Source organism: Scyliorhinus torazame, chromosome 7, assembly GCF_047496885.1.
Source record: "Scyliorhinus torazame isolate Kashiwa2021f chromosome 7, sScyTor2.1, whole genome shotgun sequence".
Lineage (NCBI taxonomy): Eukaryota > Metazoa > Chordata > Chondrichthyes > Carcharhiniformes > Scyliorhinidae > Scyliorhinus > Scyliorhinus torazame.
In genome coordinates, this window is record NC_092713.1 from 107,835,131 (window position 1) to 107,860,186 (window position 25,056).

At 50.3% G+C, this 25,056-nt stretch overlaps 1 protein-coding gene across 1 annotated transcript in view; it reads left to right on the forward strand.

Annotated features, from left to right (window-relative positions):
• Window positions 1-25,056, forward strand: part of nmnat2 (nicotinamide nucleotide adenylyltransferase 2) — a 472,861-nt gene that overhangs the window by 395,609 nt on the left and 52,196 nt on the right. Inside the window, exon 5 of the mRNA XM_072511235.1 lies at window positions 23,659-23,782. Coding sequence (XP_072367336.1) covers window positions 23,659-23,782 — 124 coding nt within the window. The remainder of the gene's footprint in view (window positions 1-23,658; window positions 23,783-25,056) is intronic.

Genomic DNA, 25,056 nt, shown 5'->3' on the forward strand with positions numbered 1-25,056 from the left:
CCCAACTCCGTTTTGGAAGTACTGTTCCTATAAATGTGCTGTCATTCTGAAGAAAGGTCCATTATCATTATTTCAGGGCAACTAGTGATCGTCTGGATTATTGTCACACAGATGACATGAACTAATTAAAAAATACAATATTGCAGCCTCAACACAATTTATTGAACAATAAAGATGGCAGCAAAATAGATCAATATTATTTCAATATGCTAGCAGTGCTAATTCCAGGCATTTGCTAGCAGACATTTCAAACCACTTATAAAGAATTAATTGCTGATTCTTATCTGAGCTCTTAATTATGGAGTGTCTTAAGATACAAAAGCCTCAAAGTTGGCTCACTGAAGTGTGCTTCTTGTTAGCTAGGTGAGAAGCAATATTCACAATAAAGATTAATCTTGTGTGACTATTTGCCCACCCTCCAAGTTTTAGGAAATTAGACAGAGAATAAAAAGGAAATAATTGGCCTGATGCCAAACCATTACTCACTTTCTGAAAATTTACCAACAAGAATTGGACTTGCTTTTACTGTGGAAGAAAAGATTCAGGGTGAACAACATTCAGATTTTTTTTTCAAATGTTGACAGATGATTTTAGGGCCAGAGGCATGGACACAAATTTGATAAACCTCAACCGAGACAATCTTCTTTGTGCAATGAGAGGGGTAACTTTTTGGCAGTGTTGGATTCTCCCATGTGATTTTGGAACAAACTCTGAGAATAGTTTATACCGTGTCAAATAATCCCTTTAAAATGAAGATAGACAAATATGTTTCACAGAGATTTCATAATCAGAAACATACAGATAAAAGTGAGCAATACTTAATGGAGCATAGTAGTCCCAGTACAGTTTGGTTGATGGGAATACTTTTATTGGGATACACTTCCATTTATTATGTTGGAGTTATGAGATTTTTTTTAGAGATCAGGGAAGAATTTTTGACTTGCTCTTCTTCGAAGATTTCCCTGTGGAAGATCTCCCCTAGGAAATAAACTGGAAAATATCCTTGTCCCTAAGCTGTATACGATCTTGTGAAATGCAAAGATGAAACAGGTTAAATGGTCTTTGCTTGTTCATTAGTTGATCCTACTAGTAATTCTGCATTTGCTGCAGGATTCTCCATCGGTGGGATCCTCTGCATCGCCGGCAGCTCACCCATGCCCGTGGGTTTCCCAACGGTGTGGGGATAGCCACAATGGGAAACTCCATTGGCCAGCTGCGGGAATCCCGCTGCCCGCGGAGGCACACCGCACTGGAAAATGGGGCTGCCGAGATGGAGAATCCAGCCCTGGATGTTCTAGCAAATGCTCAATCCCTGTGACTATTTGGGTTTGCTAAAATAGTTTGTTCATAAATTCCTTCAGTGATATTCATATTATAATAGAGATTAGCAGAGAGGAATCTAGATCTTGTGAAAGATTCCACACCAGGGGCGGGATTCACGGAGCCAAATCCCGAGCGAATCCTGCCCTGCTGCCCCGACGCCGGCTGCCGTATTCTCTGGCGCCGGTTTTTGGGCAGGGTCGGGGTTCACGCCACGCCGGTCGGGTACCGTTGGCAGCAGCCCCCCCGGCAATTCTCCGTGTCCCGATGGGCCGAGCGGCCGTCCGTTTCTGGCCAGTCCCACCGACGTGGGTTATGCATGGTCCCACACAGCGGGACCTGGCAGGTATGTTGGCTGGGGCGGTCCTCGGGGGGGGCGCGGGGGGATCCGACACCGGAGGGGGCCCCCACGGTGGCCTGGCCTGCTATCGGGCCCACCGATCTGCGGGCGGGCCTGTGCCGTGGGGGCACTCCTTCCTTCCGCGCCAGCCCCTTTGGCCTCCGCCGTGGCCTGCGCCAAAATACGCCCGCCAGTCTGCGCATGCGCGGAACCACACAGGCAGTTCCGCGCGTGTGCAAAATCATGTCGGCCCTTCAGCGCATGCGCAAACTCGCACCGTCCCTTCGGCGCCGGCTGGAGTGGCACCAACCCCTCCAGTGTCTACCAATGCCGGAGTGGTTGGCGCCGGTTCTCCCGCCGGCGTGGGGACTTAGTCCCGAGAAGGGAGAATCCCGCTGCAGATGTTTAGCTGGCTGGTATTAGCTGTTTGACTGGCCCTGCTGAATTTGTCAGGGTTACCAAATTTGAATATCCTGGGCAGACCATTGGGGTTGTCTTCTCTCTGAGTTGGATCTCTCCTGTTTGGGTACGACAAGTGACTTGCTGCTAATGGGACTAGATGTTTTTGCAACATTAAAGGGCCCAGTAGTGACAGTGAAGATTTGCTTTGAAACCAGGGGCGGGATTCTCCGAAAATGGGGCTATGTCCCCACGCCGGCGAGAAAACCAGCACCAGCCACTCCGGCGACAACAGCCCCGAGAGTGAGGAATTTTCTAATTTCGCAGGGGCTAGGTTGACGGCGTAGTGGTTGCCGCCGTTCCAGCCGGCTCTAAAGGGCCGGCGCGAGTTCGCGCATGCGTGGAACGGCCGGCATGATCTCGCGCATGTGTGGACCGGCTGGCGTATTTCTACGCATGCGCAGACTGGCAGGCGTATTTCCGTGCAATCACAGGGGTTCTCTTCTCCTCCCCCGCCCCCGGGCAATATGGCGGAGCCCTACAGGGGCCCGGCGCGGAGGAAAGAAGACCCCCCACGGAACCAGCCCACCCGAAGATCGGTAGTAGGCACCGATCGCGGGCCAGGCCACCGTGGCGGTCCCCCCCGGCGTCGGATCCCCCCATGCCCCCTTCCAGGACCAACCCCGCACACGTACTTGCCAGGTCCCGCTGTGCGTAAGGTGAGTAATTCACGCCGGCGGGACTGGGAAAAACTTTACGGACAGTGGGCCCATTGGGGCCCGGAGAATCGCCGGGGGGGACGGGGTGGGGGGGCGCTGTCAACAGCCCCCGACTAGAGAGGCGGGAATCCTGCCGCCCCCTGAAAAACGGGGAACAGGGCAGCCGGCATCAGGGCGGGATTCGCGCCTCTCCCCCCGGGGATTCCCTGACCCAGCGCAGGGTCGGAGAATCGCGGCCCAGATGTCTAAGGGGGTCCTGCCCAGGGCACAGAGCCATCATGTTTTCAAATGCTACAATAAATGATGGACCATTAGGTTCCTGTTTGTGACTGAATGAAGAAGACCTGGACAGATACAATCCAGACATAGTGGAAGGAGGTACAAAGATCATCGGGGAAGTCCACAGGAGGGATATTCCACCCGCATTCACCACAAGCACAAATAGCGACATGGGTGAAAATTCCTTGGCCGTTAGAAAATGAGACCATGCATGTTTTCCAATTCCACCGCCCCCTCCCCTCCCCCCCCCCCCCCCCCCCCCCCCCCCCCACCGCCAATGACGTAACAATGTTCCTGCCATATACATTAACGTCCCATTAGCGGACTTCACCGCCGTATTGCCCCCATCACATTAGGAATTCCCAGGGCAAGATGTCCATCTGGATATGCCAGAAAGTCTATTCACTGATGATGGAGATGGCAGCTCTCGTATCCATTTTTAGGGAATGGCTGTTGATCAAGACTGTTGTCTCTATTGGGGAAACCTTAGGGGTGACAATGCAGTTTAGTTGCATCGTTTTGTCGTCCATGGGCTGACTTGTAAGACACCTGAGGTGGCTTTAGCTCCCGGCCTGGGCAGCAGGCATACTGCTGATTCAGACAACCTTGTCTGGGTTGTGTCCTTTGGCCGCAGTTACAGCAGCCTGCGACTGTAGTCGCTCTGGGTAGGCTTCCCTGCTATTTCTAGGGTTATGTAATAATTCTAGGAGGCGCGGAGTGAAAGGCTCAACTGGTTTATTTTAAACTGAAAATAAAGCTGCTACTGCAGCACTCAAAACAAAGCCTCAGCCCAGGACCATCAGGAACGGCCGGTCTGTGTCTGGGAGCTACATTTAAATCTAAATGTTCCGCTAACGAGTCCCAGCTGGTGGGCCTCCACCCACTCACCACGGAAACTCGTATTCTACGAAGCCCATGGGGAGATCAATCAGCGATACCCCGTGGTTCTCATGAGGGTTAGTACACTCTGCCAAATGTAACTTATTTCCTCCTCCATGCTTTATCTTAGCATTCTTCTGTCTTCGTTACTTTATTTAATTTTTGACCCTTTCCTACCAGTTCCAAAAATTATATTAAGCTTGGCAAAAACTTGAAGATAGATGAAAAACTCAAGGTATTGCACTGGGTTTGATTGTTTTGTTGACTGGTATACTGCTGATCTTGGGAACAATAGCTCCCATTCAGAAAAGTTATTTGAAAATGACAGTCCGCCCGAGGTTTTTGTGGGGGGGGGGGGGGGGGGGGGGGGGGGGATGGGGGGGTGGGATGGGGGGGGGGGCTGGCCCTCCCGAATTTTATTAATTACTACTGGGCGGGGAACATTACGATGGTCAGGAAATGGGTAGTGGGGGAAGGGTTGTTATGGGAGCGGGTGGAGGCGGCTCCATGTAAGGACACAAGTTTGGGGGCATTGTTAAAGGAGCTCTGCCGTTCTTGCCGGCTCGGTACTCAACAAGCCCGGTAGCATTGGCAGCCCTGAGGGTGTGGGGATAGTTGAAGCAGCACATGGGGTTAGAGGGGGCTTTGGTGTGGGCACCAATTTGCGATAACCACTGGTTCGCTCCCTGGGGGGGGGGCTGGATGGGAAGTTTTGGAGGTGGCTGTGGGCAGGGATCGAGAGATTTGCGGATCTCTTTATTGATGAGGGTTTCCCAAGCCTGGAAGAGCTGGAGGAGGAGTTTGAGTTGCCGGGGGGGAATGGGCAGGTGAGGGATTTTGTGCGGAGGCAAATTTCGACATTCCCGTACCTGCCACCCCAGGGGCTACAGGATAAGGTGGTGTCGAGAGCAGGAGTAGGAGAGGGGAAGGTCTCAGAGATCTTTAAGGAGCTGATAGAGTGGGACGGTGCCCCGATAGGGGAGGTGAAGAGAAAGTGGGAAGGCGAGCTGGGTGGGGAGTTGGAGGCCGAGTTATGGAAGGAGGCCCTGAGGGAAGTTAAATGCATCCTCGTTGTGCGCCAGGCTCAGCCTGATACAGTTTACTGTGGTCCATAGGGCACACATGACTGTGGCCCGGATGAGCAGGTTCTTTGAGGGGGTGGAGGATAGGTGTAGGTGCTGTGCAGGGGGACCTGCGAACCATGTCCATATATTTTGGGCATGTCCGAGGCAGAGGAGTTTCTGGCAGGGGTTTGCTGACGTCATGTCAGAGATCTTACAAGTCAGGGTGGTTCCGAGTCCAGAGGTGACAATGTTCGATGTGTCAGAAGACCCGGGAGCCCAGGAGGTGAGAGAGGTCGACGTCCTGGCCTTTGCCTCCCCGGTGGCCAAGAGTCGGATCTTACTAGGGTGGAGAGACTCGGAGCCCCCAAAGTCGATGGTGTGGGTTCGCGACGTGGCGGGGTTTCTCAGATTCAAAAAAATTTAATTTGCCTTGAGGGGTTTGTTGTAGGGTTTGCTCATAGGTGGCAGCCGTTCATCGACTTCTTTGAGAAAACCAGGCAGCACGGTAGCATTGCGGATAGCACAATTGCTTCACAGCTCCAGGGTCCCAGGTTCGATTCCGGCTTGGGTCACTGTCTGTGCGGAGTCTGCACATCCTCCCCGTGTGTGCGTGGGTTTCCTCCGGGTGCTCCGGTTTCCTCCCACAGCCCAAAGATGCGCAGGTTAGGTGGATTGGCCGTGATAAATTGCCCTTAGTGTCCAAAATTGCCCTTAGTGTTGGGTGGGGTTACTGGGTTATGGGGATAGGGGGGAGGTGTTGCCCTTGGGTAGGGTGCTCTTTCCAAGAGCCGGTGCAGACTCGATGGGCTGTGAAATTGTACAATAACAAAAACAGTCCTAAGTTGTTTATATCTTAAAATAAGTGGTGCGGTCTAATGGCCGCGTCACACTGGGTGCGAATCCACGCGAGCTGGTTATATCGTGGGAGACGCCGAGATTGGGCACCGATCGGTTTCCGATCTAATTGGCCTGCTCCCGTTGGCAAGATCCAGATTCCGTCCTGACGTGACGATAAACCAATAATCACCAATTAAGGCTAATCGCCATCCCATTAACGGGATGGACCCCCTGTCTAATGGCCTCCCATGATTTAACAGGCTCCCCAACGAGCGGCACACGGGCATCCTTTAGCACACCTATTTAAAAACGTGTAGCCAGAAAATGGCTGCTGTGGCGATCAGAGGAGGTGATTAGCCATCTTGTAAATCGGGCAATCAACGCAGGGCACGGGGGCTGCTGCCCCAGTGCTTGGGTGGGCGGGTCTGTTCGGTAGGGGGCAGCTGTCAACGGTGGGTGGTCGCCCCAGAGGGGCGCAGCGCCTGTGGATCCAACATGCCACCCCCCAGATCATGTGTACCCATAACAGGGGTGTTTAAATCTACCATGCAGTTTAAGTGTAGTCTCGTATGCACTTTGAGCTCAGTAGAAATTTAAGTTACACGTCTCGGGTGCGAAATGAAATCTTTTATTGTGTCTATTGATTATAATTGAGAGTTTGAGATCTTCTTGTGGTTACAAATCAAATGTTCTCAATAAAGCCCTTGCGAGCAGAAGACTTTAAGAGATATAATCAACTTAGTAGTTTATAAACAGATTTAATTTTCAAAATACAGTAATGGTTTCTTGCTCAAAGCAAAAACAGCTTGCGCAGACTTTAAGAGTTAGAGTGGAAATATGAAAATACAAAATAAGGGTAGCGAATAGTTAGGTAAAAGGTATAGAGTGATCCTGGATGGAAAATGGCTGCCTGGACCTCTATCTTTAAGGAAAATGTTATCAGTCTAACTCCATCTGTCCCTACCCCTGTAATGTGCTGATTGGCTTGGATGAGTCTCAAATGCATTTGGTTGGATGGTCAGTTATCAATCATCAATATGCAACATAGCTGTAAATACATTACTTTTTAGATGCTTGTCGTGTGTTGGAATGTGAGTTATACTTTTAATCAGCTCTGGTTTCTGCTGGTTTTTCTGCTGACTGCTATACTATTCATATTCTGAACAATGGTTGATTCATGTTGTCATGGTGCTTATTTTGTCCTTGATCAGATTGTGGCAATGAAACTAATTTGAACTTTTCCCAGTCTGTTCATTAGAACAATGGACAGTTTATAATGTCAGTTTAGCTTTTTAGTAAAAATGTTGCATTAGCTTCTAGCTAACCTGTAGATGTTTCAAATTCTGTGCTTTTTTTTACTGCAAACTGTGTGCTTTCGTAATCTAAAGTTAAGCTTGAAGTCTTATGATGAAATCCATTTTAAAATGGATTTCAAACTGGGTTTTAGTATTTACATTAAAATGGCTAAATCAATTACCCTTTTACCTATCAGAAATAGCTTGGTTCCCTTCAAGGGGCAATTGCAGCTGCTGCCTGTCTGTTCCACCGAACACCCCCAGGACAGAGCCCTGTCTGTGGTAAAATGACGATGGTCACTTTAAGTCCCACCTACCCTGGTGACCTCTAGTTGCAGAGCTGAAGGCTATCGCTAATAGGGAATTGGCAATGTTAGTAATGTGAGAACTACACAGCTCCCAAATGGATTCTCGTGGGTAGGCGCGCCATGTTGCAGGTGAGTGGTGCTGCCTGGTAGCCAAATCAGACTGCGAGGCCTGGACATTTTGCCTGAACACCGCAGGCATCAACACCACAGAGGTAGCAGCTTACAATCAAACATCTAGGACCTGGGCCTCAGCATTGGGGAAATCCCCGCGATCAGAGGGTGGATGTGTGGATTGGAGAGGGAACCTGTGCCCAGTCCAAGAGATATTCCCAGTAGAGGTCTGGAGTCCAATGCCCAGGGGCCTGTGTGTGGCCGGGGATGAGTGTGCAGGATGGGTCCCCCGGCACAACCAGCTCGTTGGATGGCACCCTGAGAGATGGTAGGTAATGTAAGGGTGCGGAAGGCTTGGGGAACACGAGGGTACCGGAGTGGGAGCCGTAATAGATTGTCGGTCTCTCAACCTCTTCAATTCCTTACAGATATCACATGATGGATGATATTGTGGGCCCCACAGCAGCTGCCCTCGCGGTACAGTGGCAGCGGCTGCCCAGACAGCCAGATGCCGGAGAAAGCAGCGCAACAGCATCGACAGAGGCTCGAGGCGGCAGCCCATGTGCAGAAACCGCCCCACACCCTGAGGACTGGGCCGCCCATTAGGCCAGGGAAGGACCCAGAGGGGAGACCGGGGACAATCCAAGGTGTACAGGCATCGCTGGTCGTTTGAGAAGATGTCGGAGATGTACCACAGGAGACTCTGCCTTAACAAGAGGATGGCGTGGTACCTGTGCCATGTCCTTGCGGACTTGGCACCACGTGGAGGAGGGCGCTACCTTCTGAACTTTTACGCCTTGGGTTCATTCCAGGGCTCGAGCGGGGGCTTGTGTGACATTCCCCAACCAGCAGCAGGTTGCCCTTTGACACACTGCTCACCTTTGCTCTGCCATTAACACATTTTGATCTCTTAATGTGCCACTATCAGCACCCTTCTTCGTCATTACCTCCACCATTTATATTCCCTTTGTCTTTCTGTCCATGCCATCTTTGTCAATCTCCACCTATCACTGGCTCTCTATCCAGCCCCACTGCTCCACGCCCGCCCCCCACCCCACAATAAGACCATAAATATGATTCTATTTCCAGTTCTTTCCAGCATTAAAAAAGAGTCATCCAGACTTGAAACGTTTGCTCCTTTTGCGCCCCAAAGATGCTGTCAGACCTGCTAAGATTGTCCAGTATTTTCTGTTTTTGTTTCTGATTTTCGCATCCACAGTAATTTACTTTAATGTTCAAGCTAATCAGTAAGATTGGTTGGTCGGTGCCCACAACTCTGATATTATATTTAGAATACATTATATTGTCTGGACCAGGAGAGGATCTCAAGGAAGGTATAAGGTGTCTGCCACAATTGCTGATTCCTCAATTTCTCAGATGCCATCTTTAGCTTGGACAAAGTTTAACAAGACTTCACTAAATAAGGGCAAAGAATACTTTGTATTTTCTTGTCTATTCGCAATGATTACATGGAAGTTAGGTATATTAGATATGTCTGGTTCATGGTATGAAACAGTCGAGCTTCCTCAGCAGAAGTGTGAGGTTCCACTCAGCTGTGAAGTGACCAACAGGGAAGTTTTTTTTACAGGGAAGGAGCGTTTGTACAGCTATGTTAAACCTATGACATGTCTTGTAACTAAATCCCTGGCTGAGACCTGTGAAGACAGCACAAGATGGAAAGCAAACTTCAATCCTTTCTAATCTACAGCCTTAGAAAATGATGTAAACCATCACCTTTCAGAGTTCCTGCTGAATCTCACTGAAACCACAAACAAAGCCACAATTAATGAAGAAGCTGTCTCTTTTATCCAAAGGTAGGGATATCAATTTATTTGAGAAGAAAGCGACAGCAAGTTCTGAATTTAAAACAATGAACAACAACCTTGCTAAAAATAGATGACTCAAAGAAGGTCTGCTCTGTTAGCTGTTAGGCATCAAATAGCCAACATCTGTGACACGACTAGTCCCAAGTGCTTCCACTAGATTCTAGTGAAGAAATATTAGTTAATTTATTATTATCAATATTTACAGTAGTTGTGTAAATACAAGGTGTACTTTTTTCAACTTCTTAATTTTGACCCATTGCCTCAGATTTCTGCTGTCTTTTTAATTATGTAGTCTATGCTTAATTTGAAGTTGACTAATTCAAATTAGCTGTTAATTGGCACCAAAATCAAGTAGAAGTCTCCCGTGTTGTTGCATTAAAATTATTTAGTTAGTGTTATTCAACAGTCTGAATCAGTTTCAAAATAAATCATCGTAGAGAAATGAACAGGGCTTGACAGTAGCTCAGTCTCACTGCCACCTTTGCATCAATAGAAAGCCACATATCAATGTGAAAGACACAGCATAACTCCGGAGCCAGTCCCACATAGTGTGCAGAGGGAAGCCATCTTACTCAGTTTATCTTTGACACTATGTGCCATGGGACTTGAGGACCGAATGTGAAGCCAACTTTAAAAAATGCTCACCGATTTCTTTGTATCTTTGGGACACTTGGTAAACAATACTGCAGGGTTGAATGTTATAAGAATGATGGTGCAGCACATTTGCTTGACAGCAGGGGCGTCATTCTCCGCCGGCGGGAGTCTCCGTTTTGCCGGGGTCTGGGGGTTTCCCGACGGCGTGGGGCTGCCCCACAATGGGAAACCCCATTGACCGGCCAGTGTTACGGAGACTCCCGCCGGCCGGTCGGGGCAGAAATGTGGCGGGGCGGGTAGGAGAATTTCGCCCCAGATCTCTAGTATGTGTATAAGTTCACATGTGTGTCCCGAGGCAGCCTACAATTTAACAAAGATCTCGCAGGCTGTTGTCGCACTTTACAGATCCTGCAATATATACCTCCCCTCAAGGGGGCGGAGCCAGGGGCGGAGCCCACGAGGGCACCAACATGGTACAAGTGGTGTAATACAATACAATGGTCCATAGGTGGAGCCCACAAGGGCAACAACATAGTACAATGCAATACAGTGGTGAATGGTTGCCACAATAGATTCACCACATTCACCCCCTGTTAAAAAATTGAAGTCCAGCGGGAGTGAAGGGCTCACAGGTTGAGTCTGTCCGGCGCCCTGATCGTGCGCTGCGATCGCCTGAGCTCTGGTTTCACAGCGGGCACGGGTGTCGAACTCGTCGGTGCGGGCATGGGTGTTGAACTCGTCGCTGCGGGCACGGGTGTTGAACTCGTCGATGCGGGCACGGGTGTGGACTCCGTGAATGTGTCTTCTGGAGCTTCATCCCTGTAGGCCAGCGATGGGGGGAGGGAGTATAGGAGGGGGTGTGGAGGCCATGAAGGGGCGGGGGCGATGTTCAGTGTAGGTTGGGGGAGTTAGGGGATGGTCGTAGGGGATCCTGCGGGTGCCAGGTCCCGGAGGGAGACTGTATCTTGTCAGCCGTCGGGGTGCACCGCGTATGCATACTGGGGGTTGGCGTGAAGGAGCTGGACCCTCTCGACCAGGGGGTTGGACTTATGGCTCCTCACCTGTTTCCAGAGGAGTACAGGCCCCGGTGTCTTCAGCCAGGCTGGAAGCAAGACCCCGGAGGTGGATGTCCTAGGGAAAACAAATAGGCGGTCATGAGGGGTCTCGTTCGTGGCTGTGCAAAGGAGGGACCTAATGGAGTGGAGCGCGTCGGGGAGGACCTCCTGCCAGTGGGAAACTGGGAGATTCCTAGACCGCAGGGCCAGGAGGACGGCCTCCCAGACCGTTGCGTTCTCCCTCTCCACCTGACCATTTCCCCGGGGGTTGTAACTGGTAGTCCTGCTCGAGGCGAGGCCCTTACCGAGCAGGTACTGACGCAGTTCGTCGCTCATAAACGAGGAGCCCCGGTCACTGTGGACGCAAGTGGGGAAACCGAACAAGGTGAAGATACTATGTAGGGCCTTAGTGATGGTGGCCGCGGTCATGTCAGGGCAAGGGATGGCAATGGGGAAGCGGGAGAATTCGTCAACGACGTTGAGAAAATACACGTTGTGGTTGGTAGAGGGGAGGGGCCCTTTGAAGTCGATACTGAGGCGCTCGAAGGGCCGGGATGCGTTCACCAGGTGGGCCTTATCCGGTCGATAGAAGTGCAGCTTACACTCCGCGCAGATGTGGCAGTCCCTGGTCATGGCCCTGACCTCCTTGGTGGAGTAGGGCAGGTTGCGGGCCTTGATGTAGTGGATAAGCCGGGTGACCCCCAGGTGGCAGAGGTCATTATGGGTGGCCCGGAGTCGGTCATCTTGCGCGCTGGCGCATGTGTCGTGGGACAGGGCATCTGGGGGCTCATTGAGCTTCCCAGGACGATACACTATATCATAATTATAGGTGGAGAGTTTGATCCTCCACCTCAAGATTTTATCGTTCTTGATCTTGCCCCGCTGTGTATTGTCAAACATGAAGGCTACCGACCGTTGGTCGGTGACGAGGGTAAACCTCCTACCAGCGAGGTAGTGCCTCCAGTGCCGTACACCTTCCACGATGACTTGACTTCTTTTTCGACTGAGGAGTGTCGAATCTCAGAGGATTTGAGGGTACGGGAGAAAAATGCTACGGGCCTGCCTGCCTGGTTAAGGGTGGCGGTGAGGGCGACCTCTGACACGTCGCTCTCCATCTGGAAGGGGACTGACTCGTCCACCATGCGCATCGCGGCTTTGGCAATATCTGCCTTGATGCGGCTGAAGGCCTGTTGGGCCTCAGCCGTCAGTGGGAAGATGGTAGCTTTGATCAGTGGGCGGGCTTTGTCCGCATAGTTGGGGACCCACTGGGCATTTCTCAAAAACGCATTTCTCCTTATTATAAGTGAGGTTGAGGGCTTGGGCGGTTTCGGAGAAACTTCTGAAGGTTGGCGTCATGGTCCTGCTGGTCGTGGCCGCAGATGGTGACGTTGTCCAAGTACGGAAATGTGGCCCGCAGCCCGTACTGGTCCACCATTCAGTCCATCGTTCTTTGGAAGACCGAGACCTCATTGGGGACGCCGAAGGGGACCTGAAGTAAGTGGAAGAGGCAGCCGTCTGCCTCAAAGACCGTGTAGTGGCGGTCCTCCGGGCGGATTCGAAGCTTGTGGTATGCGGACTTCAGATCTACCGTGGAGAACACCCGGTAGTGTGCAATCTGATTCACCATGTCAGCTATCCAGGGGAGGGGTACGCATCGAAGTGCATATACCGGTTAATGGTTTGGCTGTAGTCTACAACCATCCGGTTCTTTTCCCCGGTCATGACGACCACCCTATGGGATCTCCAGGGGTTGTTACTGGCCTCGATGATCCCTTCCCACAAGAGCCGCTGGACCTCGGACTTGATAAAAGTCCTGTCCTGGATACTGTACCGCCTGCTCCTGGTGGCGACGGGTTTACAGTCGGTGGTGAGATTCGCGAATAGCGGGGAGGGTCGACCTTCAGGGTCGCGAGGCTACAAACGGTGAGGGGGGGTAGGGACCCGACGAACTTTAGGGTCAGGCTCCTGAGGTTGCACTGGAAGTCCAGTCCCAACAGAAGAGGAGCGCAGAGATTAGGGAGTACATATAGTTTAAAGTTTGCGTATTCGACGCCCTGTATCGCGAGGTTCGCGACAGTGTACCCCCGGATCTGCACTGAGTGCGATCCGGAAGCGAGGGAGATTGTTTGAAATGCGGGGGAGATTTGGAGAGAACAGCGCCTTACCGTGTCTGGGTGTACGAAGCTCTCAGTGCTCCCGGAATCAAACAGGCAGGGCGTTTCGTGCCCATTGACCCAGACGGTCATCATGGAGTTCCTGAGGTGCTTTGGGCGTGACTGGTCGAGGGTGACCGCGGCGAGTTGCGGGTAGCCGGCGTGGTCAGAGGTGGTGGGGTGGTCCCAAGATGGCTGCCCCCGTCGGTCGCACATGTCGGGCGGCGTTGAAGATGGCGGCCAAGATGGCGGCCCCCATGAGTCGCACATGGCGGGCCGCGTGGGGACGGCGGCCAAGTTGGCGGCCCCCGTGAGTCGTACGTGTTGTGTAGATTCGAAAATGGCTGCCCCCATGGACAACAGGAGGCGGGTGAAGTGTCCAAAGGGGGCGGAGCCGGCAGGCACGCAGCCACGCTGCGGGATCTGCGGGCCTGTGAATCTGAGAGTCGGGCCTGTGTTTTGGAGGACTTGGACCTGGCCAGGCAAGCTTTGGCAAAGTGTCCTTTCTTGCCACAGACGCTACAGTTCGTGTTCTGAGCCGGGCAACGCTGCCTGGGGTGCTGGTTCTGGCTGCAAAAGTAGCAGGGCAGCCCCCCGGGTTGGGAGGGCAGCTGGGCGGCACAGGCCTGGGGTACTCTCTGGTCGGGTGTCCACGAGGGGGTCGCGTGGTCGGAGGGGAAAGCGTTGAGGCTCTGAAACGCTACTTCTAGGGAGGTGGCTAGTTTTACCATCTCTTCTCGATCGAGGTCGCCCTTCTCGAGCAGGCGCTGTCTGACGTAGTTGGACCGTACTCCAGCCACGTAGGCGTCCCGGATAGCGAGTTCCATATGTTGCGATGCTGTGACGGCCTTGGAGTTGCAGCTTCACGCGAGGACTTTCAGGTCGCGGAGGTACTCCTTCAGCGGTTCCCCAGGGCATTGGCGGCAAGTGGTGAGGAGATGCCGCGCATACACCACGTTCACCGGCCTCACGTATTGCCGCTTCAGGATCGCGAGCGCATCTGCGTATGTGGTCGCTTCCTCGATATGCATGGAGATTCCATGGCTCACCCGGGCGTGGAGGAGGCTCAGCTTCTGTTCGTCGGTGACGGAGGGCAAGGAGGAGGCGGCGAGGTAGGCCTCGAAACATCGGAGCCAGTGCGAAAAAAATCCCTTTGGCTTCCATGGCCTGTGGGTCGAGTTCCAGTCGGTCAGGTTTGAGGGCTGCTTCGATCGCGATGTTGTAGTTGGTTAAATTGATGCGACCATCAATTCACACGAAACCGAGAGTTGAAGTGAACAGTGGCTTTAATCAACTAGAACAGTGCCTGCCTGCGACTGCTCTGCACTGAGAGCCGCCTACAGGGCAGCTGCTCTATATACCTCCCCTCAAGGGGGCGTAGCCAGGGGCAAAGCCCACAAGGGCACCAACATGATACAAGCGGTGCAGTGCAATACAGTGGTCCATAGGTGGAGCCCACAAGGGCAACAACATAGTACAATGAAATACTGTGGTGAATGGTTGCCATAATACGTTCACCACACATTGCTGCCGATTAATTTCTAGTGGACCTTGTTCTACTAAAGAGGTATTGGTATCAGCTGAGGAAGGGAACTGGCCCAGAACATCCGCGGTAGTAAAATCATCGACCTGAAACGTAGGGCAGATTCTTACTGTGGAGCCAGATATCTTGCCTGCCAACTGGTGAGAAAGCCACAGTGACTATTTTCGGGAAGGCCCACTGAACATAGAATCATAGAATTTACAGTGCAGAAGGAGGTGATTCGGCCCATCGAGTCTGCACCAGACCTTGGAAAGAGCACCCTACTTAAGCCCACGCTGCCACCCTGTCCCCCTAACCCAGTAACCCCACCTAACCCTTTTGGACACTAAGAGGTAATTTAGCATGGCCAATCCACCTAACCTGCACATCTTGGGACTGTGAGAGGAAACCGGAGCACCCAGAGAATACTGATGCAAACACGGGGAGAAAGTGCAAACTCCACACAGTTACCTGAGGCCGGAATCGAACCCGGCTCCTTGGAGCTGTGAGGCAGCAGTGCTAACCACTGTGCCGCTGTGCCAATCAGGTAGAGGTGAGGCCATCACTGGACCTTCCACTAGAATCAAGACCCTGGGGGCAGAAGTCCTGTCGAATGAAAGCTGCCAACCAATCAGAGACTAGCAACTCGTGTGCTCACCAATGCCACTGAGGAAGCCATGGCAGTTGCCATGAAGGGCACCCCTCAGAAAGCTAGGATCATAGAGGACCCAGGCAACAGTTACGTTATGGGGGACAGTTCTCGAGGATGGGGGTTACAGGGAGTGGGGTGTGTTGGAAGCAAGAACTGTGCCAACCGGGTCTCCCAGGATCCTATTTTCCTGGAGGGCTGTTTCCACATCCCCTGCTTAAACGCCTGGACCGCTGCTCGGCCAAATCATTGGAGACCGGGTAGTATGGGGCAGTGTGTACAAGGCTGATCCCATTTGCATCCACATAAGAGCCAAATTCTGTGCTCGTAAAAGCTCTCCCGTTATCCAAGGTGATTATCTCCGGGATGCCGTGCGTACTAAACATACGGCACAACCCCTCGACGGTGGCCCGCACGGTGGTTGCATGCATCCTGTGGACCTCCAGCCACTTGGAGTGGGTGTCCACAGTGTTAAAGAACATCGTCCCCAGGAAAGGGCCTGCAAAGTGTATGTGGAGACAGGCCCAAGGGCGACCCGGCCATTCCCACAGTGGAGCGGCACCGCCGGGGGCAACCTCTGGTGCTCCTGGCAAGGTACTCAACCTTTGGCCATCCATTTGATTCCGGGCCACTAGACGTAGCTGTGGGCCAGCAGTTACATTTTCATGGTGTCCGTTGTGGAGGCCCTGCAAGAGTGGGCCCTGCTCATGGTAAAGAACCACCACCCGCATTCCCCAAAGGATTATGCCATCCTCTACACTCAGCTCCTGGAGTTTGGTCACAAACACCTTAAAATCATCCAGTAAAGCCCTGTGCTGGGCCCTATATTGGATAATGTAGCGGATGTGGAACTGTTGCGTGTCCTCCTGGGTCCAACTGCAGATGTGCAGTGTCATGACTGGTAAAGAATCCATAAACTGGACGGCAGCGATGACCTCGTCTGCTGGCGCTGGTGTCGGCGGTCTGTTGGGCAGGGGAAGGCAGCTCAATGCGTCCACGTGGGCGATCTTTGACCCCACCAGATGCTCCAACTTATACTGATATGCGGCCAGCAACAAGGTCCTACGCTGGATGCGAGGGGACACAATGGGGGGAATTGTCGATCCTCCTTGAATAATCCCAGCAATGGTTTATGGACCATCAGAATTATAAAGGGGGGGCAGCATGTGGCGCAGTGGTTAGCACTGGGACTGGGGCGCTGAGGATCCAGGTTCGAATCCCGGCCTTGGGTCACTGTCCGTGTGGAGTTTGTACATTCTTCCCGTGTCTGCGTGGGTTTCACCCCCACAATCCAATGGTGTGCAGGGTAGGTGGATTGGCCACACTAAATTGCCCCTGAATTGGACAAATGAATTTGGTACACTAAATTTATTTAAAAAAAGAATTATAAAGGGATTTCCGTAAATATATTGGTGGAATTTACAGACTGAAAATGTTGCCAGACCTTCCTTTTCGATCTGGGCATAGTTTTGTTCAGCGTCCGCAAGGGTCCTGGACATGAAAGCGATGGAGCGTTCTGACCTGTTGGCCATGATGTGGGCGAGGATGGCCCCGCCCCCTTAAGGCAACACAGTGCAGGTCAACATGAGCGGCTTGGAGGAGTTGAAATAGGTCAAAAGCAGGGAGGACGCCAGTCATGTCGCACTTCTGAAAAAGTTATAGGCTGAGCCTGGGCCCACTCCCACAGTTGGCCCTTTTTCAACAGCCGGAGGAGGGGGAACAGCAGGGTGGCCAAGTTCGGGATGAACGTGGCGTAATAGTTGACCAAATCCAGAAAGAAGCGGAGACCTGTTGGCCTGCCTGATATGGGGGTCTGTCGGAGAGCCCTCACCTTGTCCTTGATGGGTGCAGGCCATAGCGATCCACGCGGTAATCGAGGTACGTGACCTCGGCTGCGTTAAAAACGCATTTCTCCTGCCAGAGGTAGTCACCGGTTCCTGGAATGTTCACAAAACCTCAGCCAAGTTCCATAAATGTTCCTGGTCGGAGGATCCCTGATTAGGACATCATCGAGGTAAACCGCGGCCTGGGGTTACCCTCTCAGGATGTTTTCCACAACCCGCTAAAAAATGGCACATGCTAAGGAAACGCCGAAAGGCAAATGTGTGTACACATACAGCCCCAGTGCATGTTGACCATTACAAAACGCCACGAGTCGGGTCAGGACCAATTGGAGTTACGTGTGGCTTTGTGAACGTGCGACCTCTGCTGAGCTTCGCAGACAAGTCCTTGATATGGGGGACAGGGTAATGGTCCAAATGAGAGGCCCGTTTCACTGTCATTTTGTAAACGCCGCACTGGCTGACAGAGCTGTCAGGCTTCAGCATAGGGACGACAGGAGTAGCCCAATCCGAGAACTGAACAGCACATATGATACCCATGTGGGCGTCAATCCACATGAGACAAACTCTTGATTATGCATACGTTGGTGCACCACAAGCCGTGAGCAAAACTACCCTCTGTCTTTCATCCCCGATAATCATGTTTGTCCATAAAAAAGTATTGCATCCATTCGATGTACCATTCCCAGCCATCCCTACCTGCCTCCAAATGATCAAATTCAGCATATACCTCCAGCCGCAGGGCATATGGAACCAGTCGGGCGCGATAATAGTGCTTTTGTGCCAGTGGGTCCACACTGATCCTGGCCGCGGTATGGTGCCCAGGCCCTCCTGGGATATGCCGGGGAACTTCAACAAGATTCCTTCTTGTCTGTTTGGGTACATTCTGCAAACCTGCTGCCAATCCATCTGCAGGTGCCGCAACCAGTTGCTGCCCAGCAAACTCGGTCTGTTGCCATGCAGCACCACCAGTGGTAGGCTTGCCGACTGTCCGTAGGTGACGGGGACCATCAATGTACCTCCAATCACCAATGGCTCCACCATCTACGCTGCTAATTGGATACCGATATGCTATAAGCCAATGTTATGAGGCCTGACCGAATCCTGTCAAAAGTGCGGCGGCTGGCTATGGAGATCGCTGCTCTGATATCCAGTTCCATTTGGATGGAATGTCCGTTCACCTGCAAGGCTAACTGGGTGGGGGCAAGCCGTGGGCCGTCATGCAGTACAGCTGCTGGTAGGGAGCATCTTCCTCCTCCATGTAGCAGGACCGATCACGTGGGCATCAATCCACGTGAGACAAACTCTTGATTATGCATAGGTGCACCACAAGCCGTGAGCAAAACCACCCTCTGGCTTTCATCCCCGATAATCATGTTTGTCCAAAAAAAGTATTGCATCCAATCGATGTATCGTTCCGATACCTGCCTCAAACGGTTCCAGCTTCTCAATGTGGGGCATCTCTACAGGTGGGCTGGAGGCTACCGAAGGCCTAAATGAGATGGTCCAGTTTTGCAGTTGTTAGGATGCTGTTGTAAAACATCTGTCTAATCTATTTTTCCTTTTCTAATCCCTGCCCTGTTGGCTGCCTTTAATCTACGGCTCATGCTGGCTGCTGCCACAGTGAGACTTTTGCTTAAACTGTAGACTTCAGGCAAACTGAAACACCTTTGTTATAATGGACTAATAATAATAATATTTAGTAGTGTCACAAGTAGGGTTACATAGAGACTGCAATGAAGTTACTGTGAAAATATCCTAGTTGCCGCACTCCAGCGCCTGTTCGGGTACAGAGGGATAATTCAGAATGTCCAATTCACCTAACAAGCACGTCTTTTGGGACTTGTGGGAGGAAACTGGAGCACCTGGAGGAAACCCATGCAGACACGGGGAGAAAGTGCAGACTCCGCACAGACAGTGACCCAAGCCAGACTAGCCAGGACTTCCCCTTTGGTTCTGTGGCAGATCCCATGATGTCAGTTTGATAGACTTGGCAAGCAGCCAATCGATGAATCTAAGTTTCTGAGCTATCTCCAGTTGTTGCTTGCAATTCATGGGGCCATTCAGAATCTTCCGGAAGAAAGGTGGGTCATGTGAAGAGCTCCATTTTTGTCCTGAATTCTGAGAGAAGAAATTCAGACAGGAAGCAGCTGGAAGGCACTCTCTCCCCGCTCTCTCCCTCTCTCTGCCAGGCAATTTAAAAGGCTGTTAGTCAGACCTGTGAAGGCAGTCCTATTTAAAACATTGGAGTTTATGCACAGAGATCAGGTGAAGGAAAAAGCCTGTACAATTCTCAGTTATAAAGTTCCAGTAATATTTCAGTGAGATGGAGGCCGAACGACAGAATTGCCCCTACCTGAATCTCTGGTATGAACCAATTCCCCAGAGGGTCGCACTTGGAGAAGACCGGCACTACAGAGGCCACAACCGTAGCATCTCAAACCTTTTCCTTCCATTCCCATTATTCCAACCCTTTTCCTATCTCTTCACCGTGTGTCTGTTTTGTGTGTGTCTGGGTGGAGGGTGGGATGGGGTTTTGGGAATTGGTACCATAGTAGACCTTAGTTCCAATTATTTCCTTTATACATTCATCTTTTACTCTTGTTATACATAAACAGTTTGTTAATGTTTTACTTACAAATCTGGGGCGTCATTCTCCGACCCCCCGCCGGGTCGGAGAATGGCCGTTGGCCGCCGTGAATCCCGCCCCCGCCCCCGCCGAAGTCTCCGGTACCGGAGATTGGGCGGGGGCGGGAATCGGGCCACGCCGGTTGGCGGGACCCCCCGCTGGATTCTCCAGCCCGGATGGGCCAAAGTCCCGCCCAAAAATTGCCTGTCCCGCCGGCGTAAATCAAACCTGGTATTTACCGGCGGGACCAGGCGGCGTGGGCGGGCTCCAGGGTCCTGGGGGGGGCGCGGGGCGATCTGACCCGCAGGGGGGTGCCCCCACGGTGGCCTGGCCCACGATCGGGGCCCACCGATCCGCGGGCGGGCCTGTGCCGTGGGGGCACTCTTTCCCTTCCGCCTCCGCCATGGTCTCCACCATGGCGGAGGCGGAAGAGACTCTCCCCACTGCGCATGCGCGGGAAACTGACAGCGGCCGCTGACGCTCCCGCGCATGCGCCGGGAAACTGACAGCGGCCGCTGACGCTCCCGCGCATGCGCCGCATTTCCGCGCTAGCTGGCGGGGCAACAAACGCCATTTCCGCCAGCCGGCGGGGCGGAAATCCCTCCGGCTTCGGCCTAGCACCTCAATGTCGGGGCTAGGCCGCCAAAGCATTCCGCACCTTTGGGCCGGCGCGATGCCCGTCTGATTGGCGCCGTTTTTGGCGCCAGTCGGCGGACATCGCGCCGTTGGGGGAGAATTTCGCCCCTGGTGTCTGTAACTCATTGGTGCAGTCAAGAGTTAAAGATATCAGGAAAACACGAATTATTGGTTAATCCGGGGTCTGTGGCGCTGGACCTGACTGCACACTCGCCCAGGGTGTCGTAACACAGCACTCGCTGTTGACAGCAGATCTAGTTTACCCTTGTTGCTAATGTAGTATCCACGCCGAGAGAATAAGCATGAAATTGCATGTAGGATGCAAACAAAACTCTTTTATTTACTATACACTATACATAAATCTCTTTTCGTCGAAGAATCTCCCTTCCCGACCTGCACCCAAGTTGTGAGGGCTCCCCTTGTTAAAGGGGAAACCCAGCCCCGTTACCGGGGAAGTTCATATTCTGTGAGGTCACGAGGAAATAAATGGTGTATATCCCGTGACCTCCATGGGGGTTATAACAGAAAGCAAAAATCATACAGACACAGGTACCTTCACCAGCAGATTCTGCTGCTACATATAACCATGATCCCATGGGCAAGCCTTTTCTTCTGTCTCCTCATACCTGCTGTAAAGCATTCCCAAACATTTTCTCATCCACCACTGGAAAATGGAGCAGGCAACGAAAAATTGCATACAATTAGTTCTTTAACAAGCTCAGTGGCTTGAATGCATTCGTTTGCTCCCCTAATATCAGAGACTGGCGTGATGATATTGGATTTCTGAGCTGATGTCATCACGCTGTATTTTGCGTTCACACAGGGAGGATGGGTGGGGAGGCCCACATGACTTGCGACTGTAAAATTCCAGATCATTGTTTTTAAAAAAGGAAATGCAAATCAGTAGAAAGCATTTGCCGAGAGCTGGTACAGGGGTAATGAGTAGAGGAGCTTCAACCAGTATCCATAAAATTCTATATTGTAAAATCATCAGACTTAACCTTTCTCTTGTGTGCGGAGGAAAATTGTAGCCAATGTATCACCTCCCTGCTTATATAAATTATCCTAGCACAGACTGGCTGTCATACCTATGGTCAATTTGGGAAGAATCATAGAATGATTAAAGCACAGAAAGAGGCCATTTGGTCTGTCATGTCTATGTTGGCTCGCTACAAAAGGAACTCACCCTTTCCCATAGCCCTGCAAATGTTTCCTCTTCAGATAATTCTCCAATCCTCTCTTGAAAACCACAATTGAATCTGCCCAGTTCTCATTCCAGAAACTAATCACTTGCTACATAAAGACATTTTTCCTCATGTCACCATCGCTTATTTGGCCAATCATCTTAAATAGGTATCCTCTGGTTCTCAATCCTTCCAGTAATGGGAACCAGTAAGATGTGAATACAGAGCAGTTTTCGAATCATGTTTCATACCATATTTGGTTTACTTACACATTGACTAGTAGATTTACCATCCAAGAAACCGTGAGACCAAGTTTCAAATATATAACATATAATGTTATATATTTGAATATATAACATATAATGGGGCAGCACGGTAGCATAGTGGTTATCACAATTGCTTTACAGCTCCAGGATCCCAGGTTCGATTCCCGACTTAGTTCACTGTCTGCGGAGTCTGCACGTTCTCCCCGTGTGTGCGTGGGTTTTCTCCGGGTGCTCTGGTTTCCTCCCACAGTCCAAAGATGTGCAGGTTAGGTGGATTGGCCATGCTAAATTGCCCTTAGTGTTCAAAATTGCCCTTAGTGTTGGGTGGGGTTACTGGGTTACAGTGATAGAGTGGAGGTGTGGGCTTGAGTAGGGTGCTCTTTCAAAGAGCCGGTGCAGACTCAATGGGCTGAATGGCCTCCTTCTGCACTGTGAATTCCATGAAATGTGGAGCTCAATCATTTCACATAACTGCAGCAAGTGAAAGGGCTCTTTCTAATAACAGAATGTGCAATCTGCTCCAACAAATCTATCATTCCCTGGTTACCTTTAGCCTTTTTCTCACAAAGGAAGATGATTCAACTGAAATTAACTGTGATAGAAGCACCCAGTGAGGGCAAGGAGTTTGCTATCTAGTATTGATTTGCTTTTGCAATGTAGAAATAGATCGAGGCCTACCAATAAAAACCTTTACTAATTTGTTTGTGTTTGGCAATGTACCTGTTTTTGATCCAAAGCTATTGTGTCACTTGAAAGCAATAGGATTGAAGATGCTACTTTGACTCTGATTTGTTATTGCAGTTTGTGTGGACCAAGTCCTCTACCCTCTACATGTTCCTGAAGAGGTGCCAGTAATGGGTTTCTGTTAATTTATTGATTGAAACGATAGCTCTCATTTCAGATTAAGTTTAAATTATGCAGAAAACAGCATGCCCATTTAGGAAGGTAAGACTGTTTGAAAATTACCTTCACAGTAAACTGCATCTGCTCTGGGCTATAAATGTCACAGAGAAAGAACCTAACATTATATTGCATTAATGGATAATAATGCTATTAATCATGCCACTGATGTATGATTCTTCAACAAGACTGGATAGGATCACAGGACCGGAAGTTTAAGTTTCAAATGTTTTTAAACTGCAAAACCAAAATACAGGAGAAAGGAGTTCAGAGGAATAATGAACATAGTTGTATTGATTTAACTGGAGAGAGAAAAGAAAGGTTACAGAGGGAGCAGGGGGAGAGAGACAGAGATTGCCTTTCTGGCATTGTGCTTTCCAATGTCCCACATTGTCTCTTCAATAAATATCGTTGCAAAAATCAATTGATTTGTTTATTCATTTCTTTGTTGTTTGCAGGATGTTGCTACTGCATTTATCTACGTGACAGGTGTTGCTGCACTCTTAAAATAGCTCATTGTGTGAAGCCTCTTTCAATGGTGACAAGGCACAATATAAATGCTGCACTTAGACAGTTGAGCTAAACCTTTAGAACCTATTAAAAGAGGAATAATTGAAACTCTGCTCTTAAAGTTAAAATTAGTACAAAGTACCAGTTAACAAGAGTTGTGAAATAAAGTAATTTCACTTTTAAATGAAGTGTTAATTGTAAATAATGAAGACAAGCACCTCTGTTTACTGATGGAAGCTGTTATAAGCTGCTCTTAACTGAGAAGTTAATTAGTGTCACTTGTGAACGTACCGTGTATTGGTGTCTGACAATAATAACCATTCTTTCCGAATTTTCTCGTAGAGAGTTACGGGTTGCATTCTGTCCAATGTAAACTCCCCAGCTACACCTGTAATTGGACAGCCGCAGAATGGAAGGCGCACTATCTACCAGAACTCCACAATCGCAAACGACAAACCCACTGCAGGTAGGTCTCATCCACCATTTGGGGACTGGGGTTGCTTTTTGCACAACAAATGAAATGTTTTGACAGGAGTTACATTTATGCAACAGGCAAGAACCATTCTGTTACGTTTCAAGTAAGCTACTGCAGCTTAACTAGTGGACCCTTAAAGATCAGGATGAATCCAAGACTGTATCCAAGTATGAATGAGCACCTTCAAAGAAGGAACTGCTCGGAGTAAAAATGAAAAGGTTGCTTTGTTAGCAAACACCAAAAAACTACAAATAAAAGGGGTGGCACAGTGGGACAGTGGTTAGCCCTGCTGCCTCATGGCACTGAGGTCCCGGGTTCGATTCCGGCCCTGGGTCACTGTCCGTGTGGAGTTTGCATATTCTCCCCATGTCACCCCCACAATCCAAAAATGTGCAGGGTCAGTGGAGTGGCCACGCTAAATTTCCCCTTAATTGGAAAAAAAATATTGGGTACTCTAAATTTATTTTTAAAAACTACAAATAAAAGCAAATTACTGCGGATACTGGAATCTGAAACAAAAACAGAAAATACTGGACAATCTCAGCAGGTCTGACAGCGTCTGTGGAGAGAGAAGGGAGCTAACGTCTCAAATGTAGATGACTCTTTGTCAAAGCTCAAAGCATCTTGACAACTGAGTTGGTAACTGAAATAAGCCAAGTACCTGATTCTAAATTGCACTTTGGAATCTTTACCACTGCTTTGTCAATTGAATTCCACAACTTTGTCCATTTTTTTGTGAAAGCTATAGGTGACTAGGTCTTTATTTTTTCAGATATACCAGTCAAAATCCATTGGCATTGTACATGAAGAGATAGGACTAAGTGTATTCTTCAAATAAAGTGAGGTTAGAGGGCACGGTATATTTACCCCCAGAGGGATAATTCCAGTTAAGGTCATTCATTCAGTCCTTATTTATGTCCCATTATAAATTCCCAGGTCCATCTTCATAATAACAGCTTTTGTAAACTGGTCACACTGTGATGACACCTTTCCCTGTTCATGGTGTTGAAGCAAAAGTGGAAATCTACTTGGAAAGGATACATTCTCAGGGCTGCAGGGCAAGAGCAAGGGAGTGGGAAGAATTGGGTAGGCCTTACTGGAGTTGGCACTGTCGTGTTATGTACTCTGGGATAACACAGGCTGCAACTGAATGCAGCTTTAACCAAAAGGTACTCCAGACCTTGAAGTTAGTTCAATCTGATTTATTGAACCAGTAGCACAGTTAGCACATTCTCTATGAGTTCGACTCTCTGCTAACCTAAGTG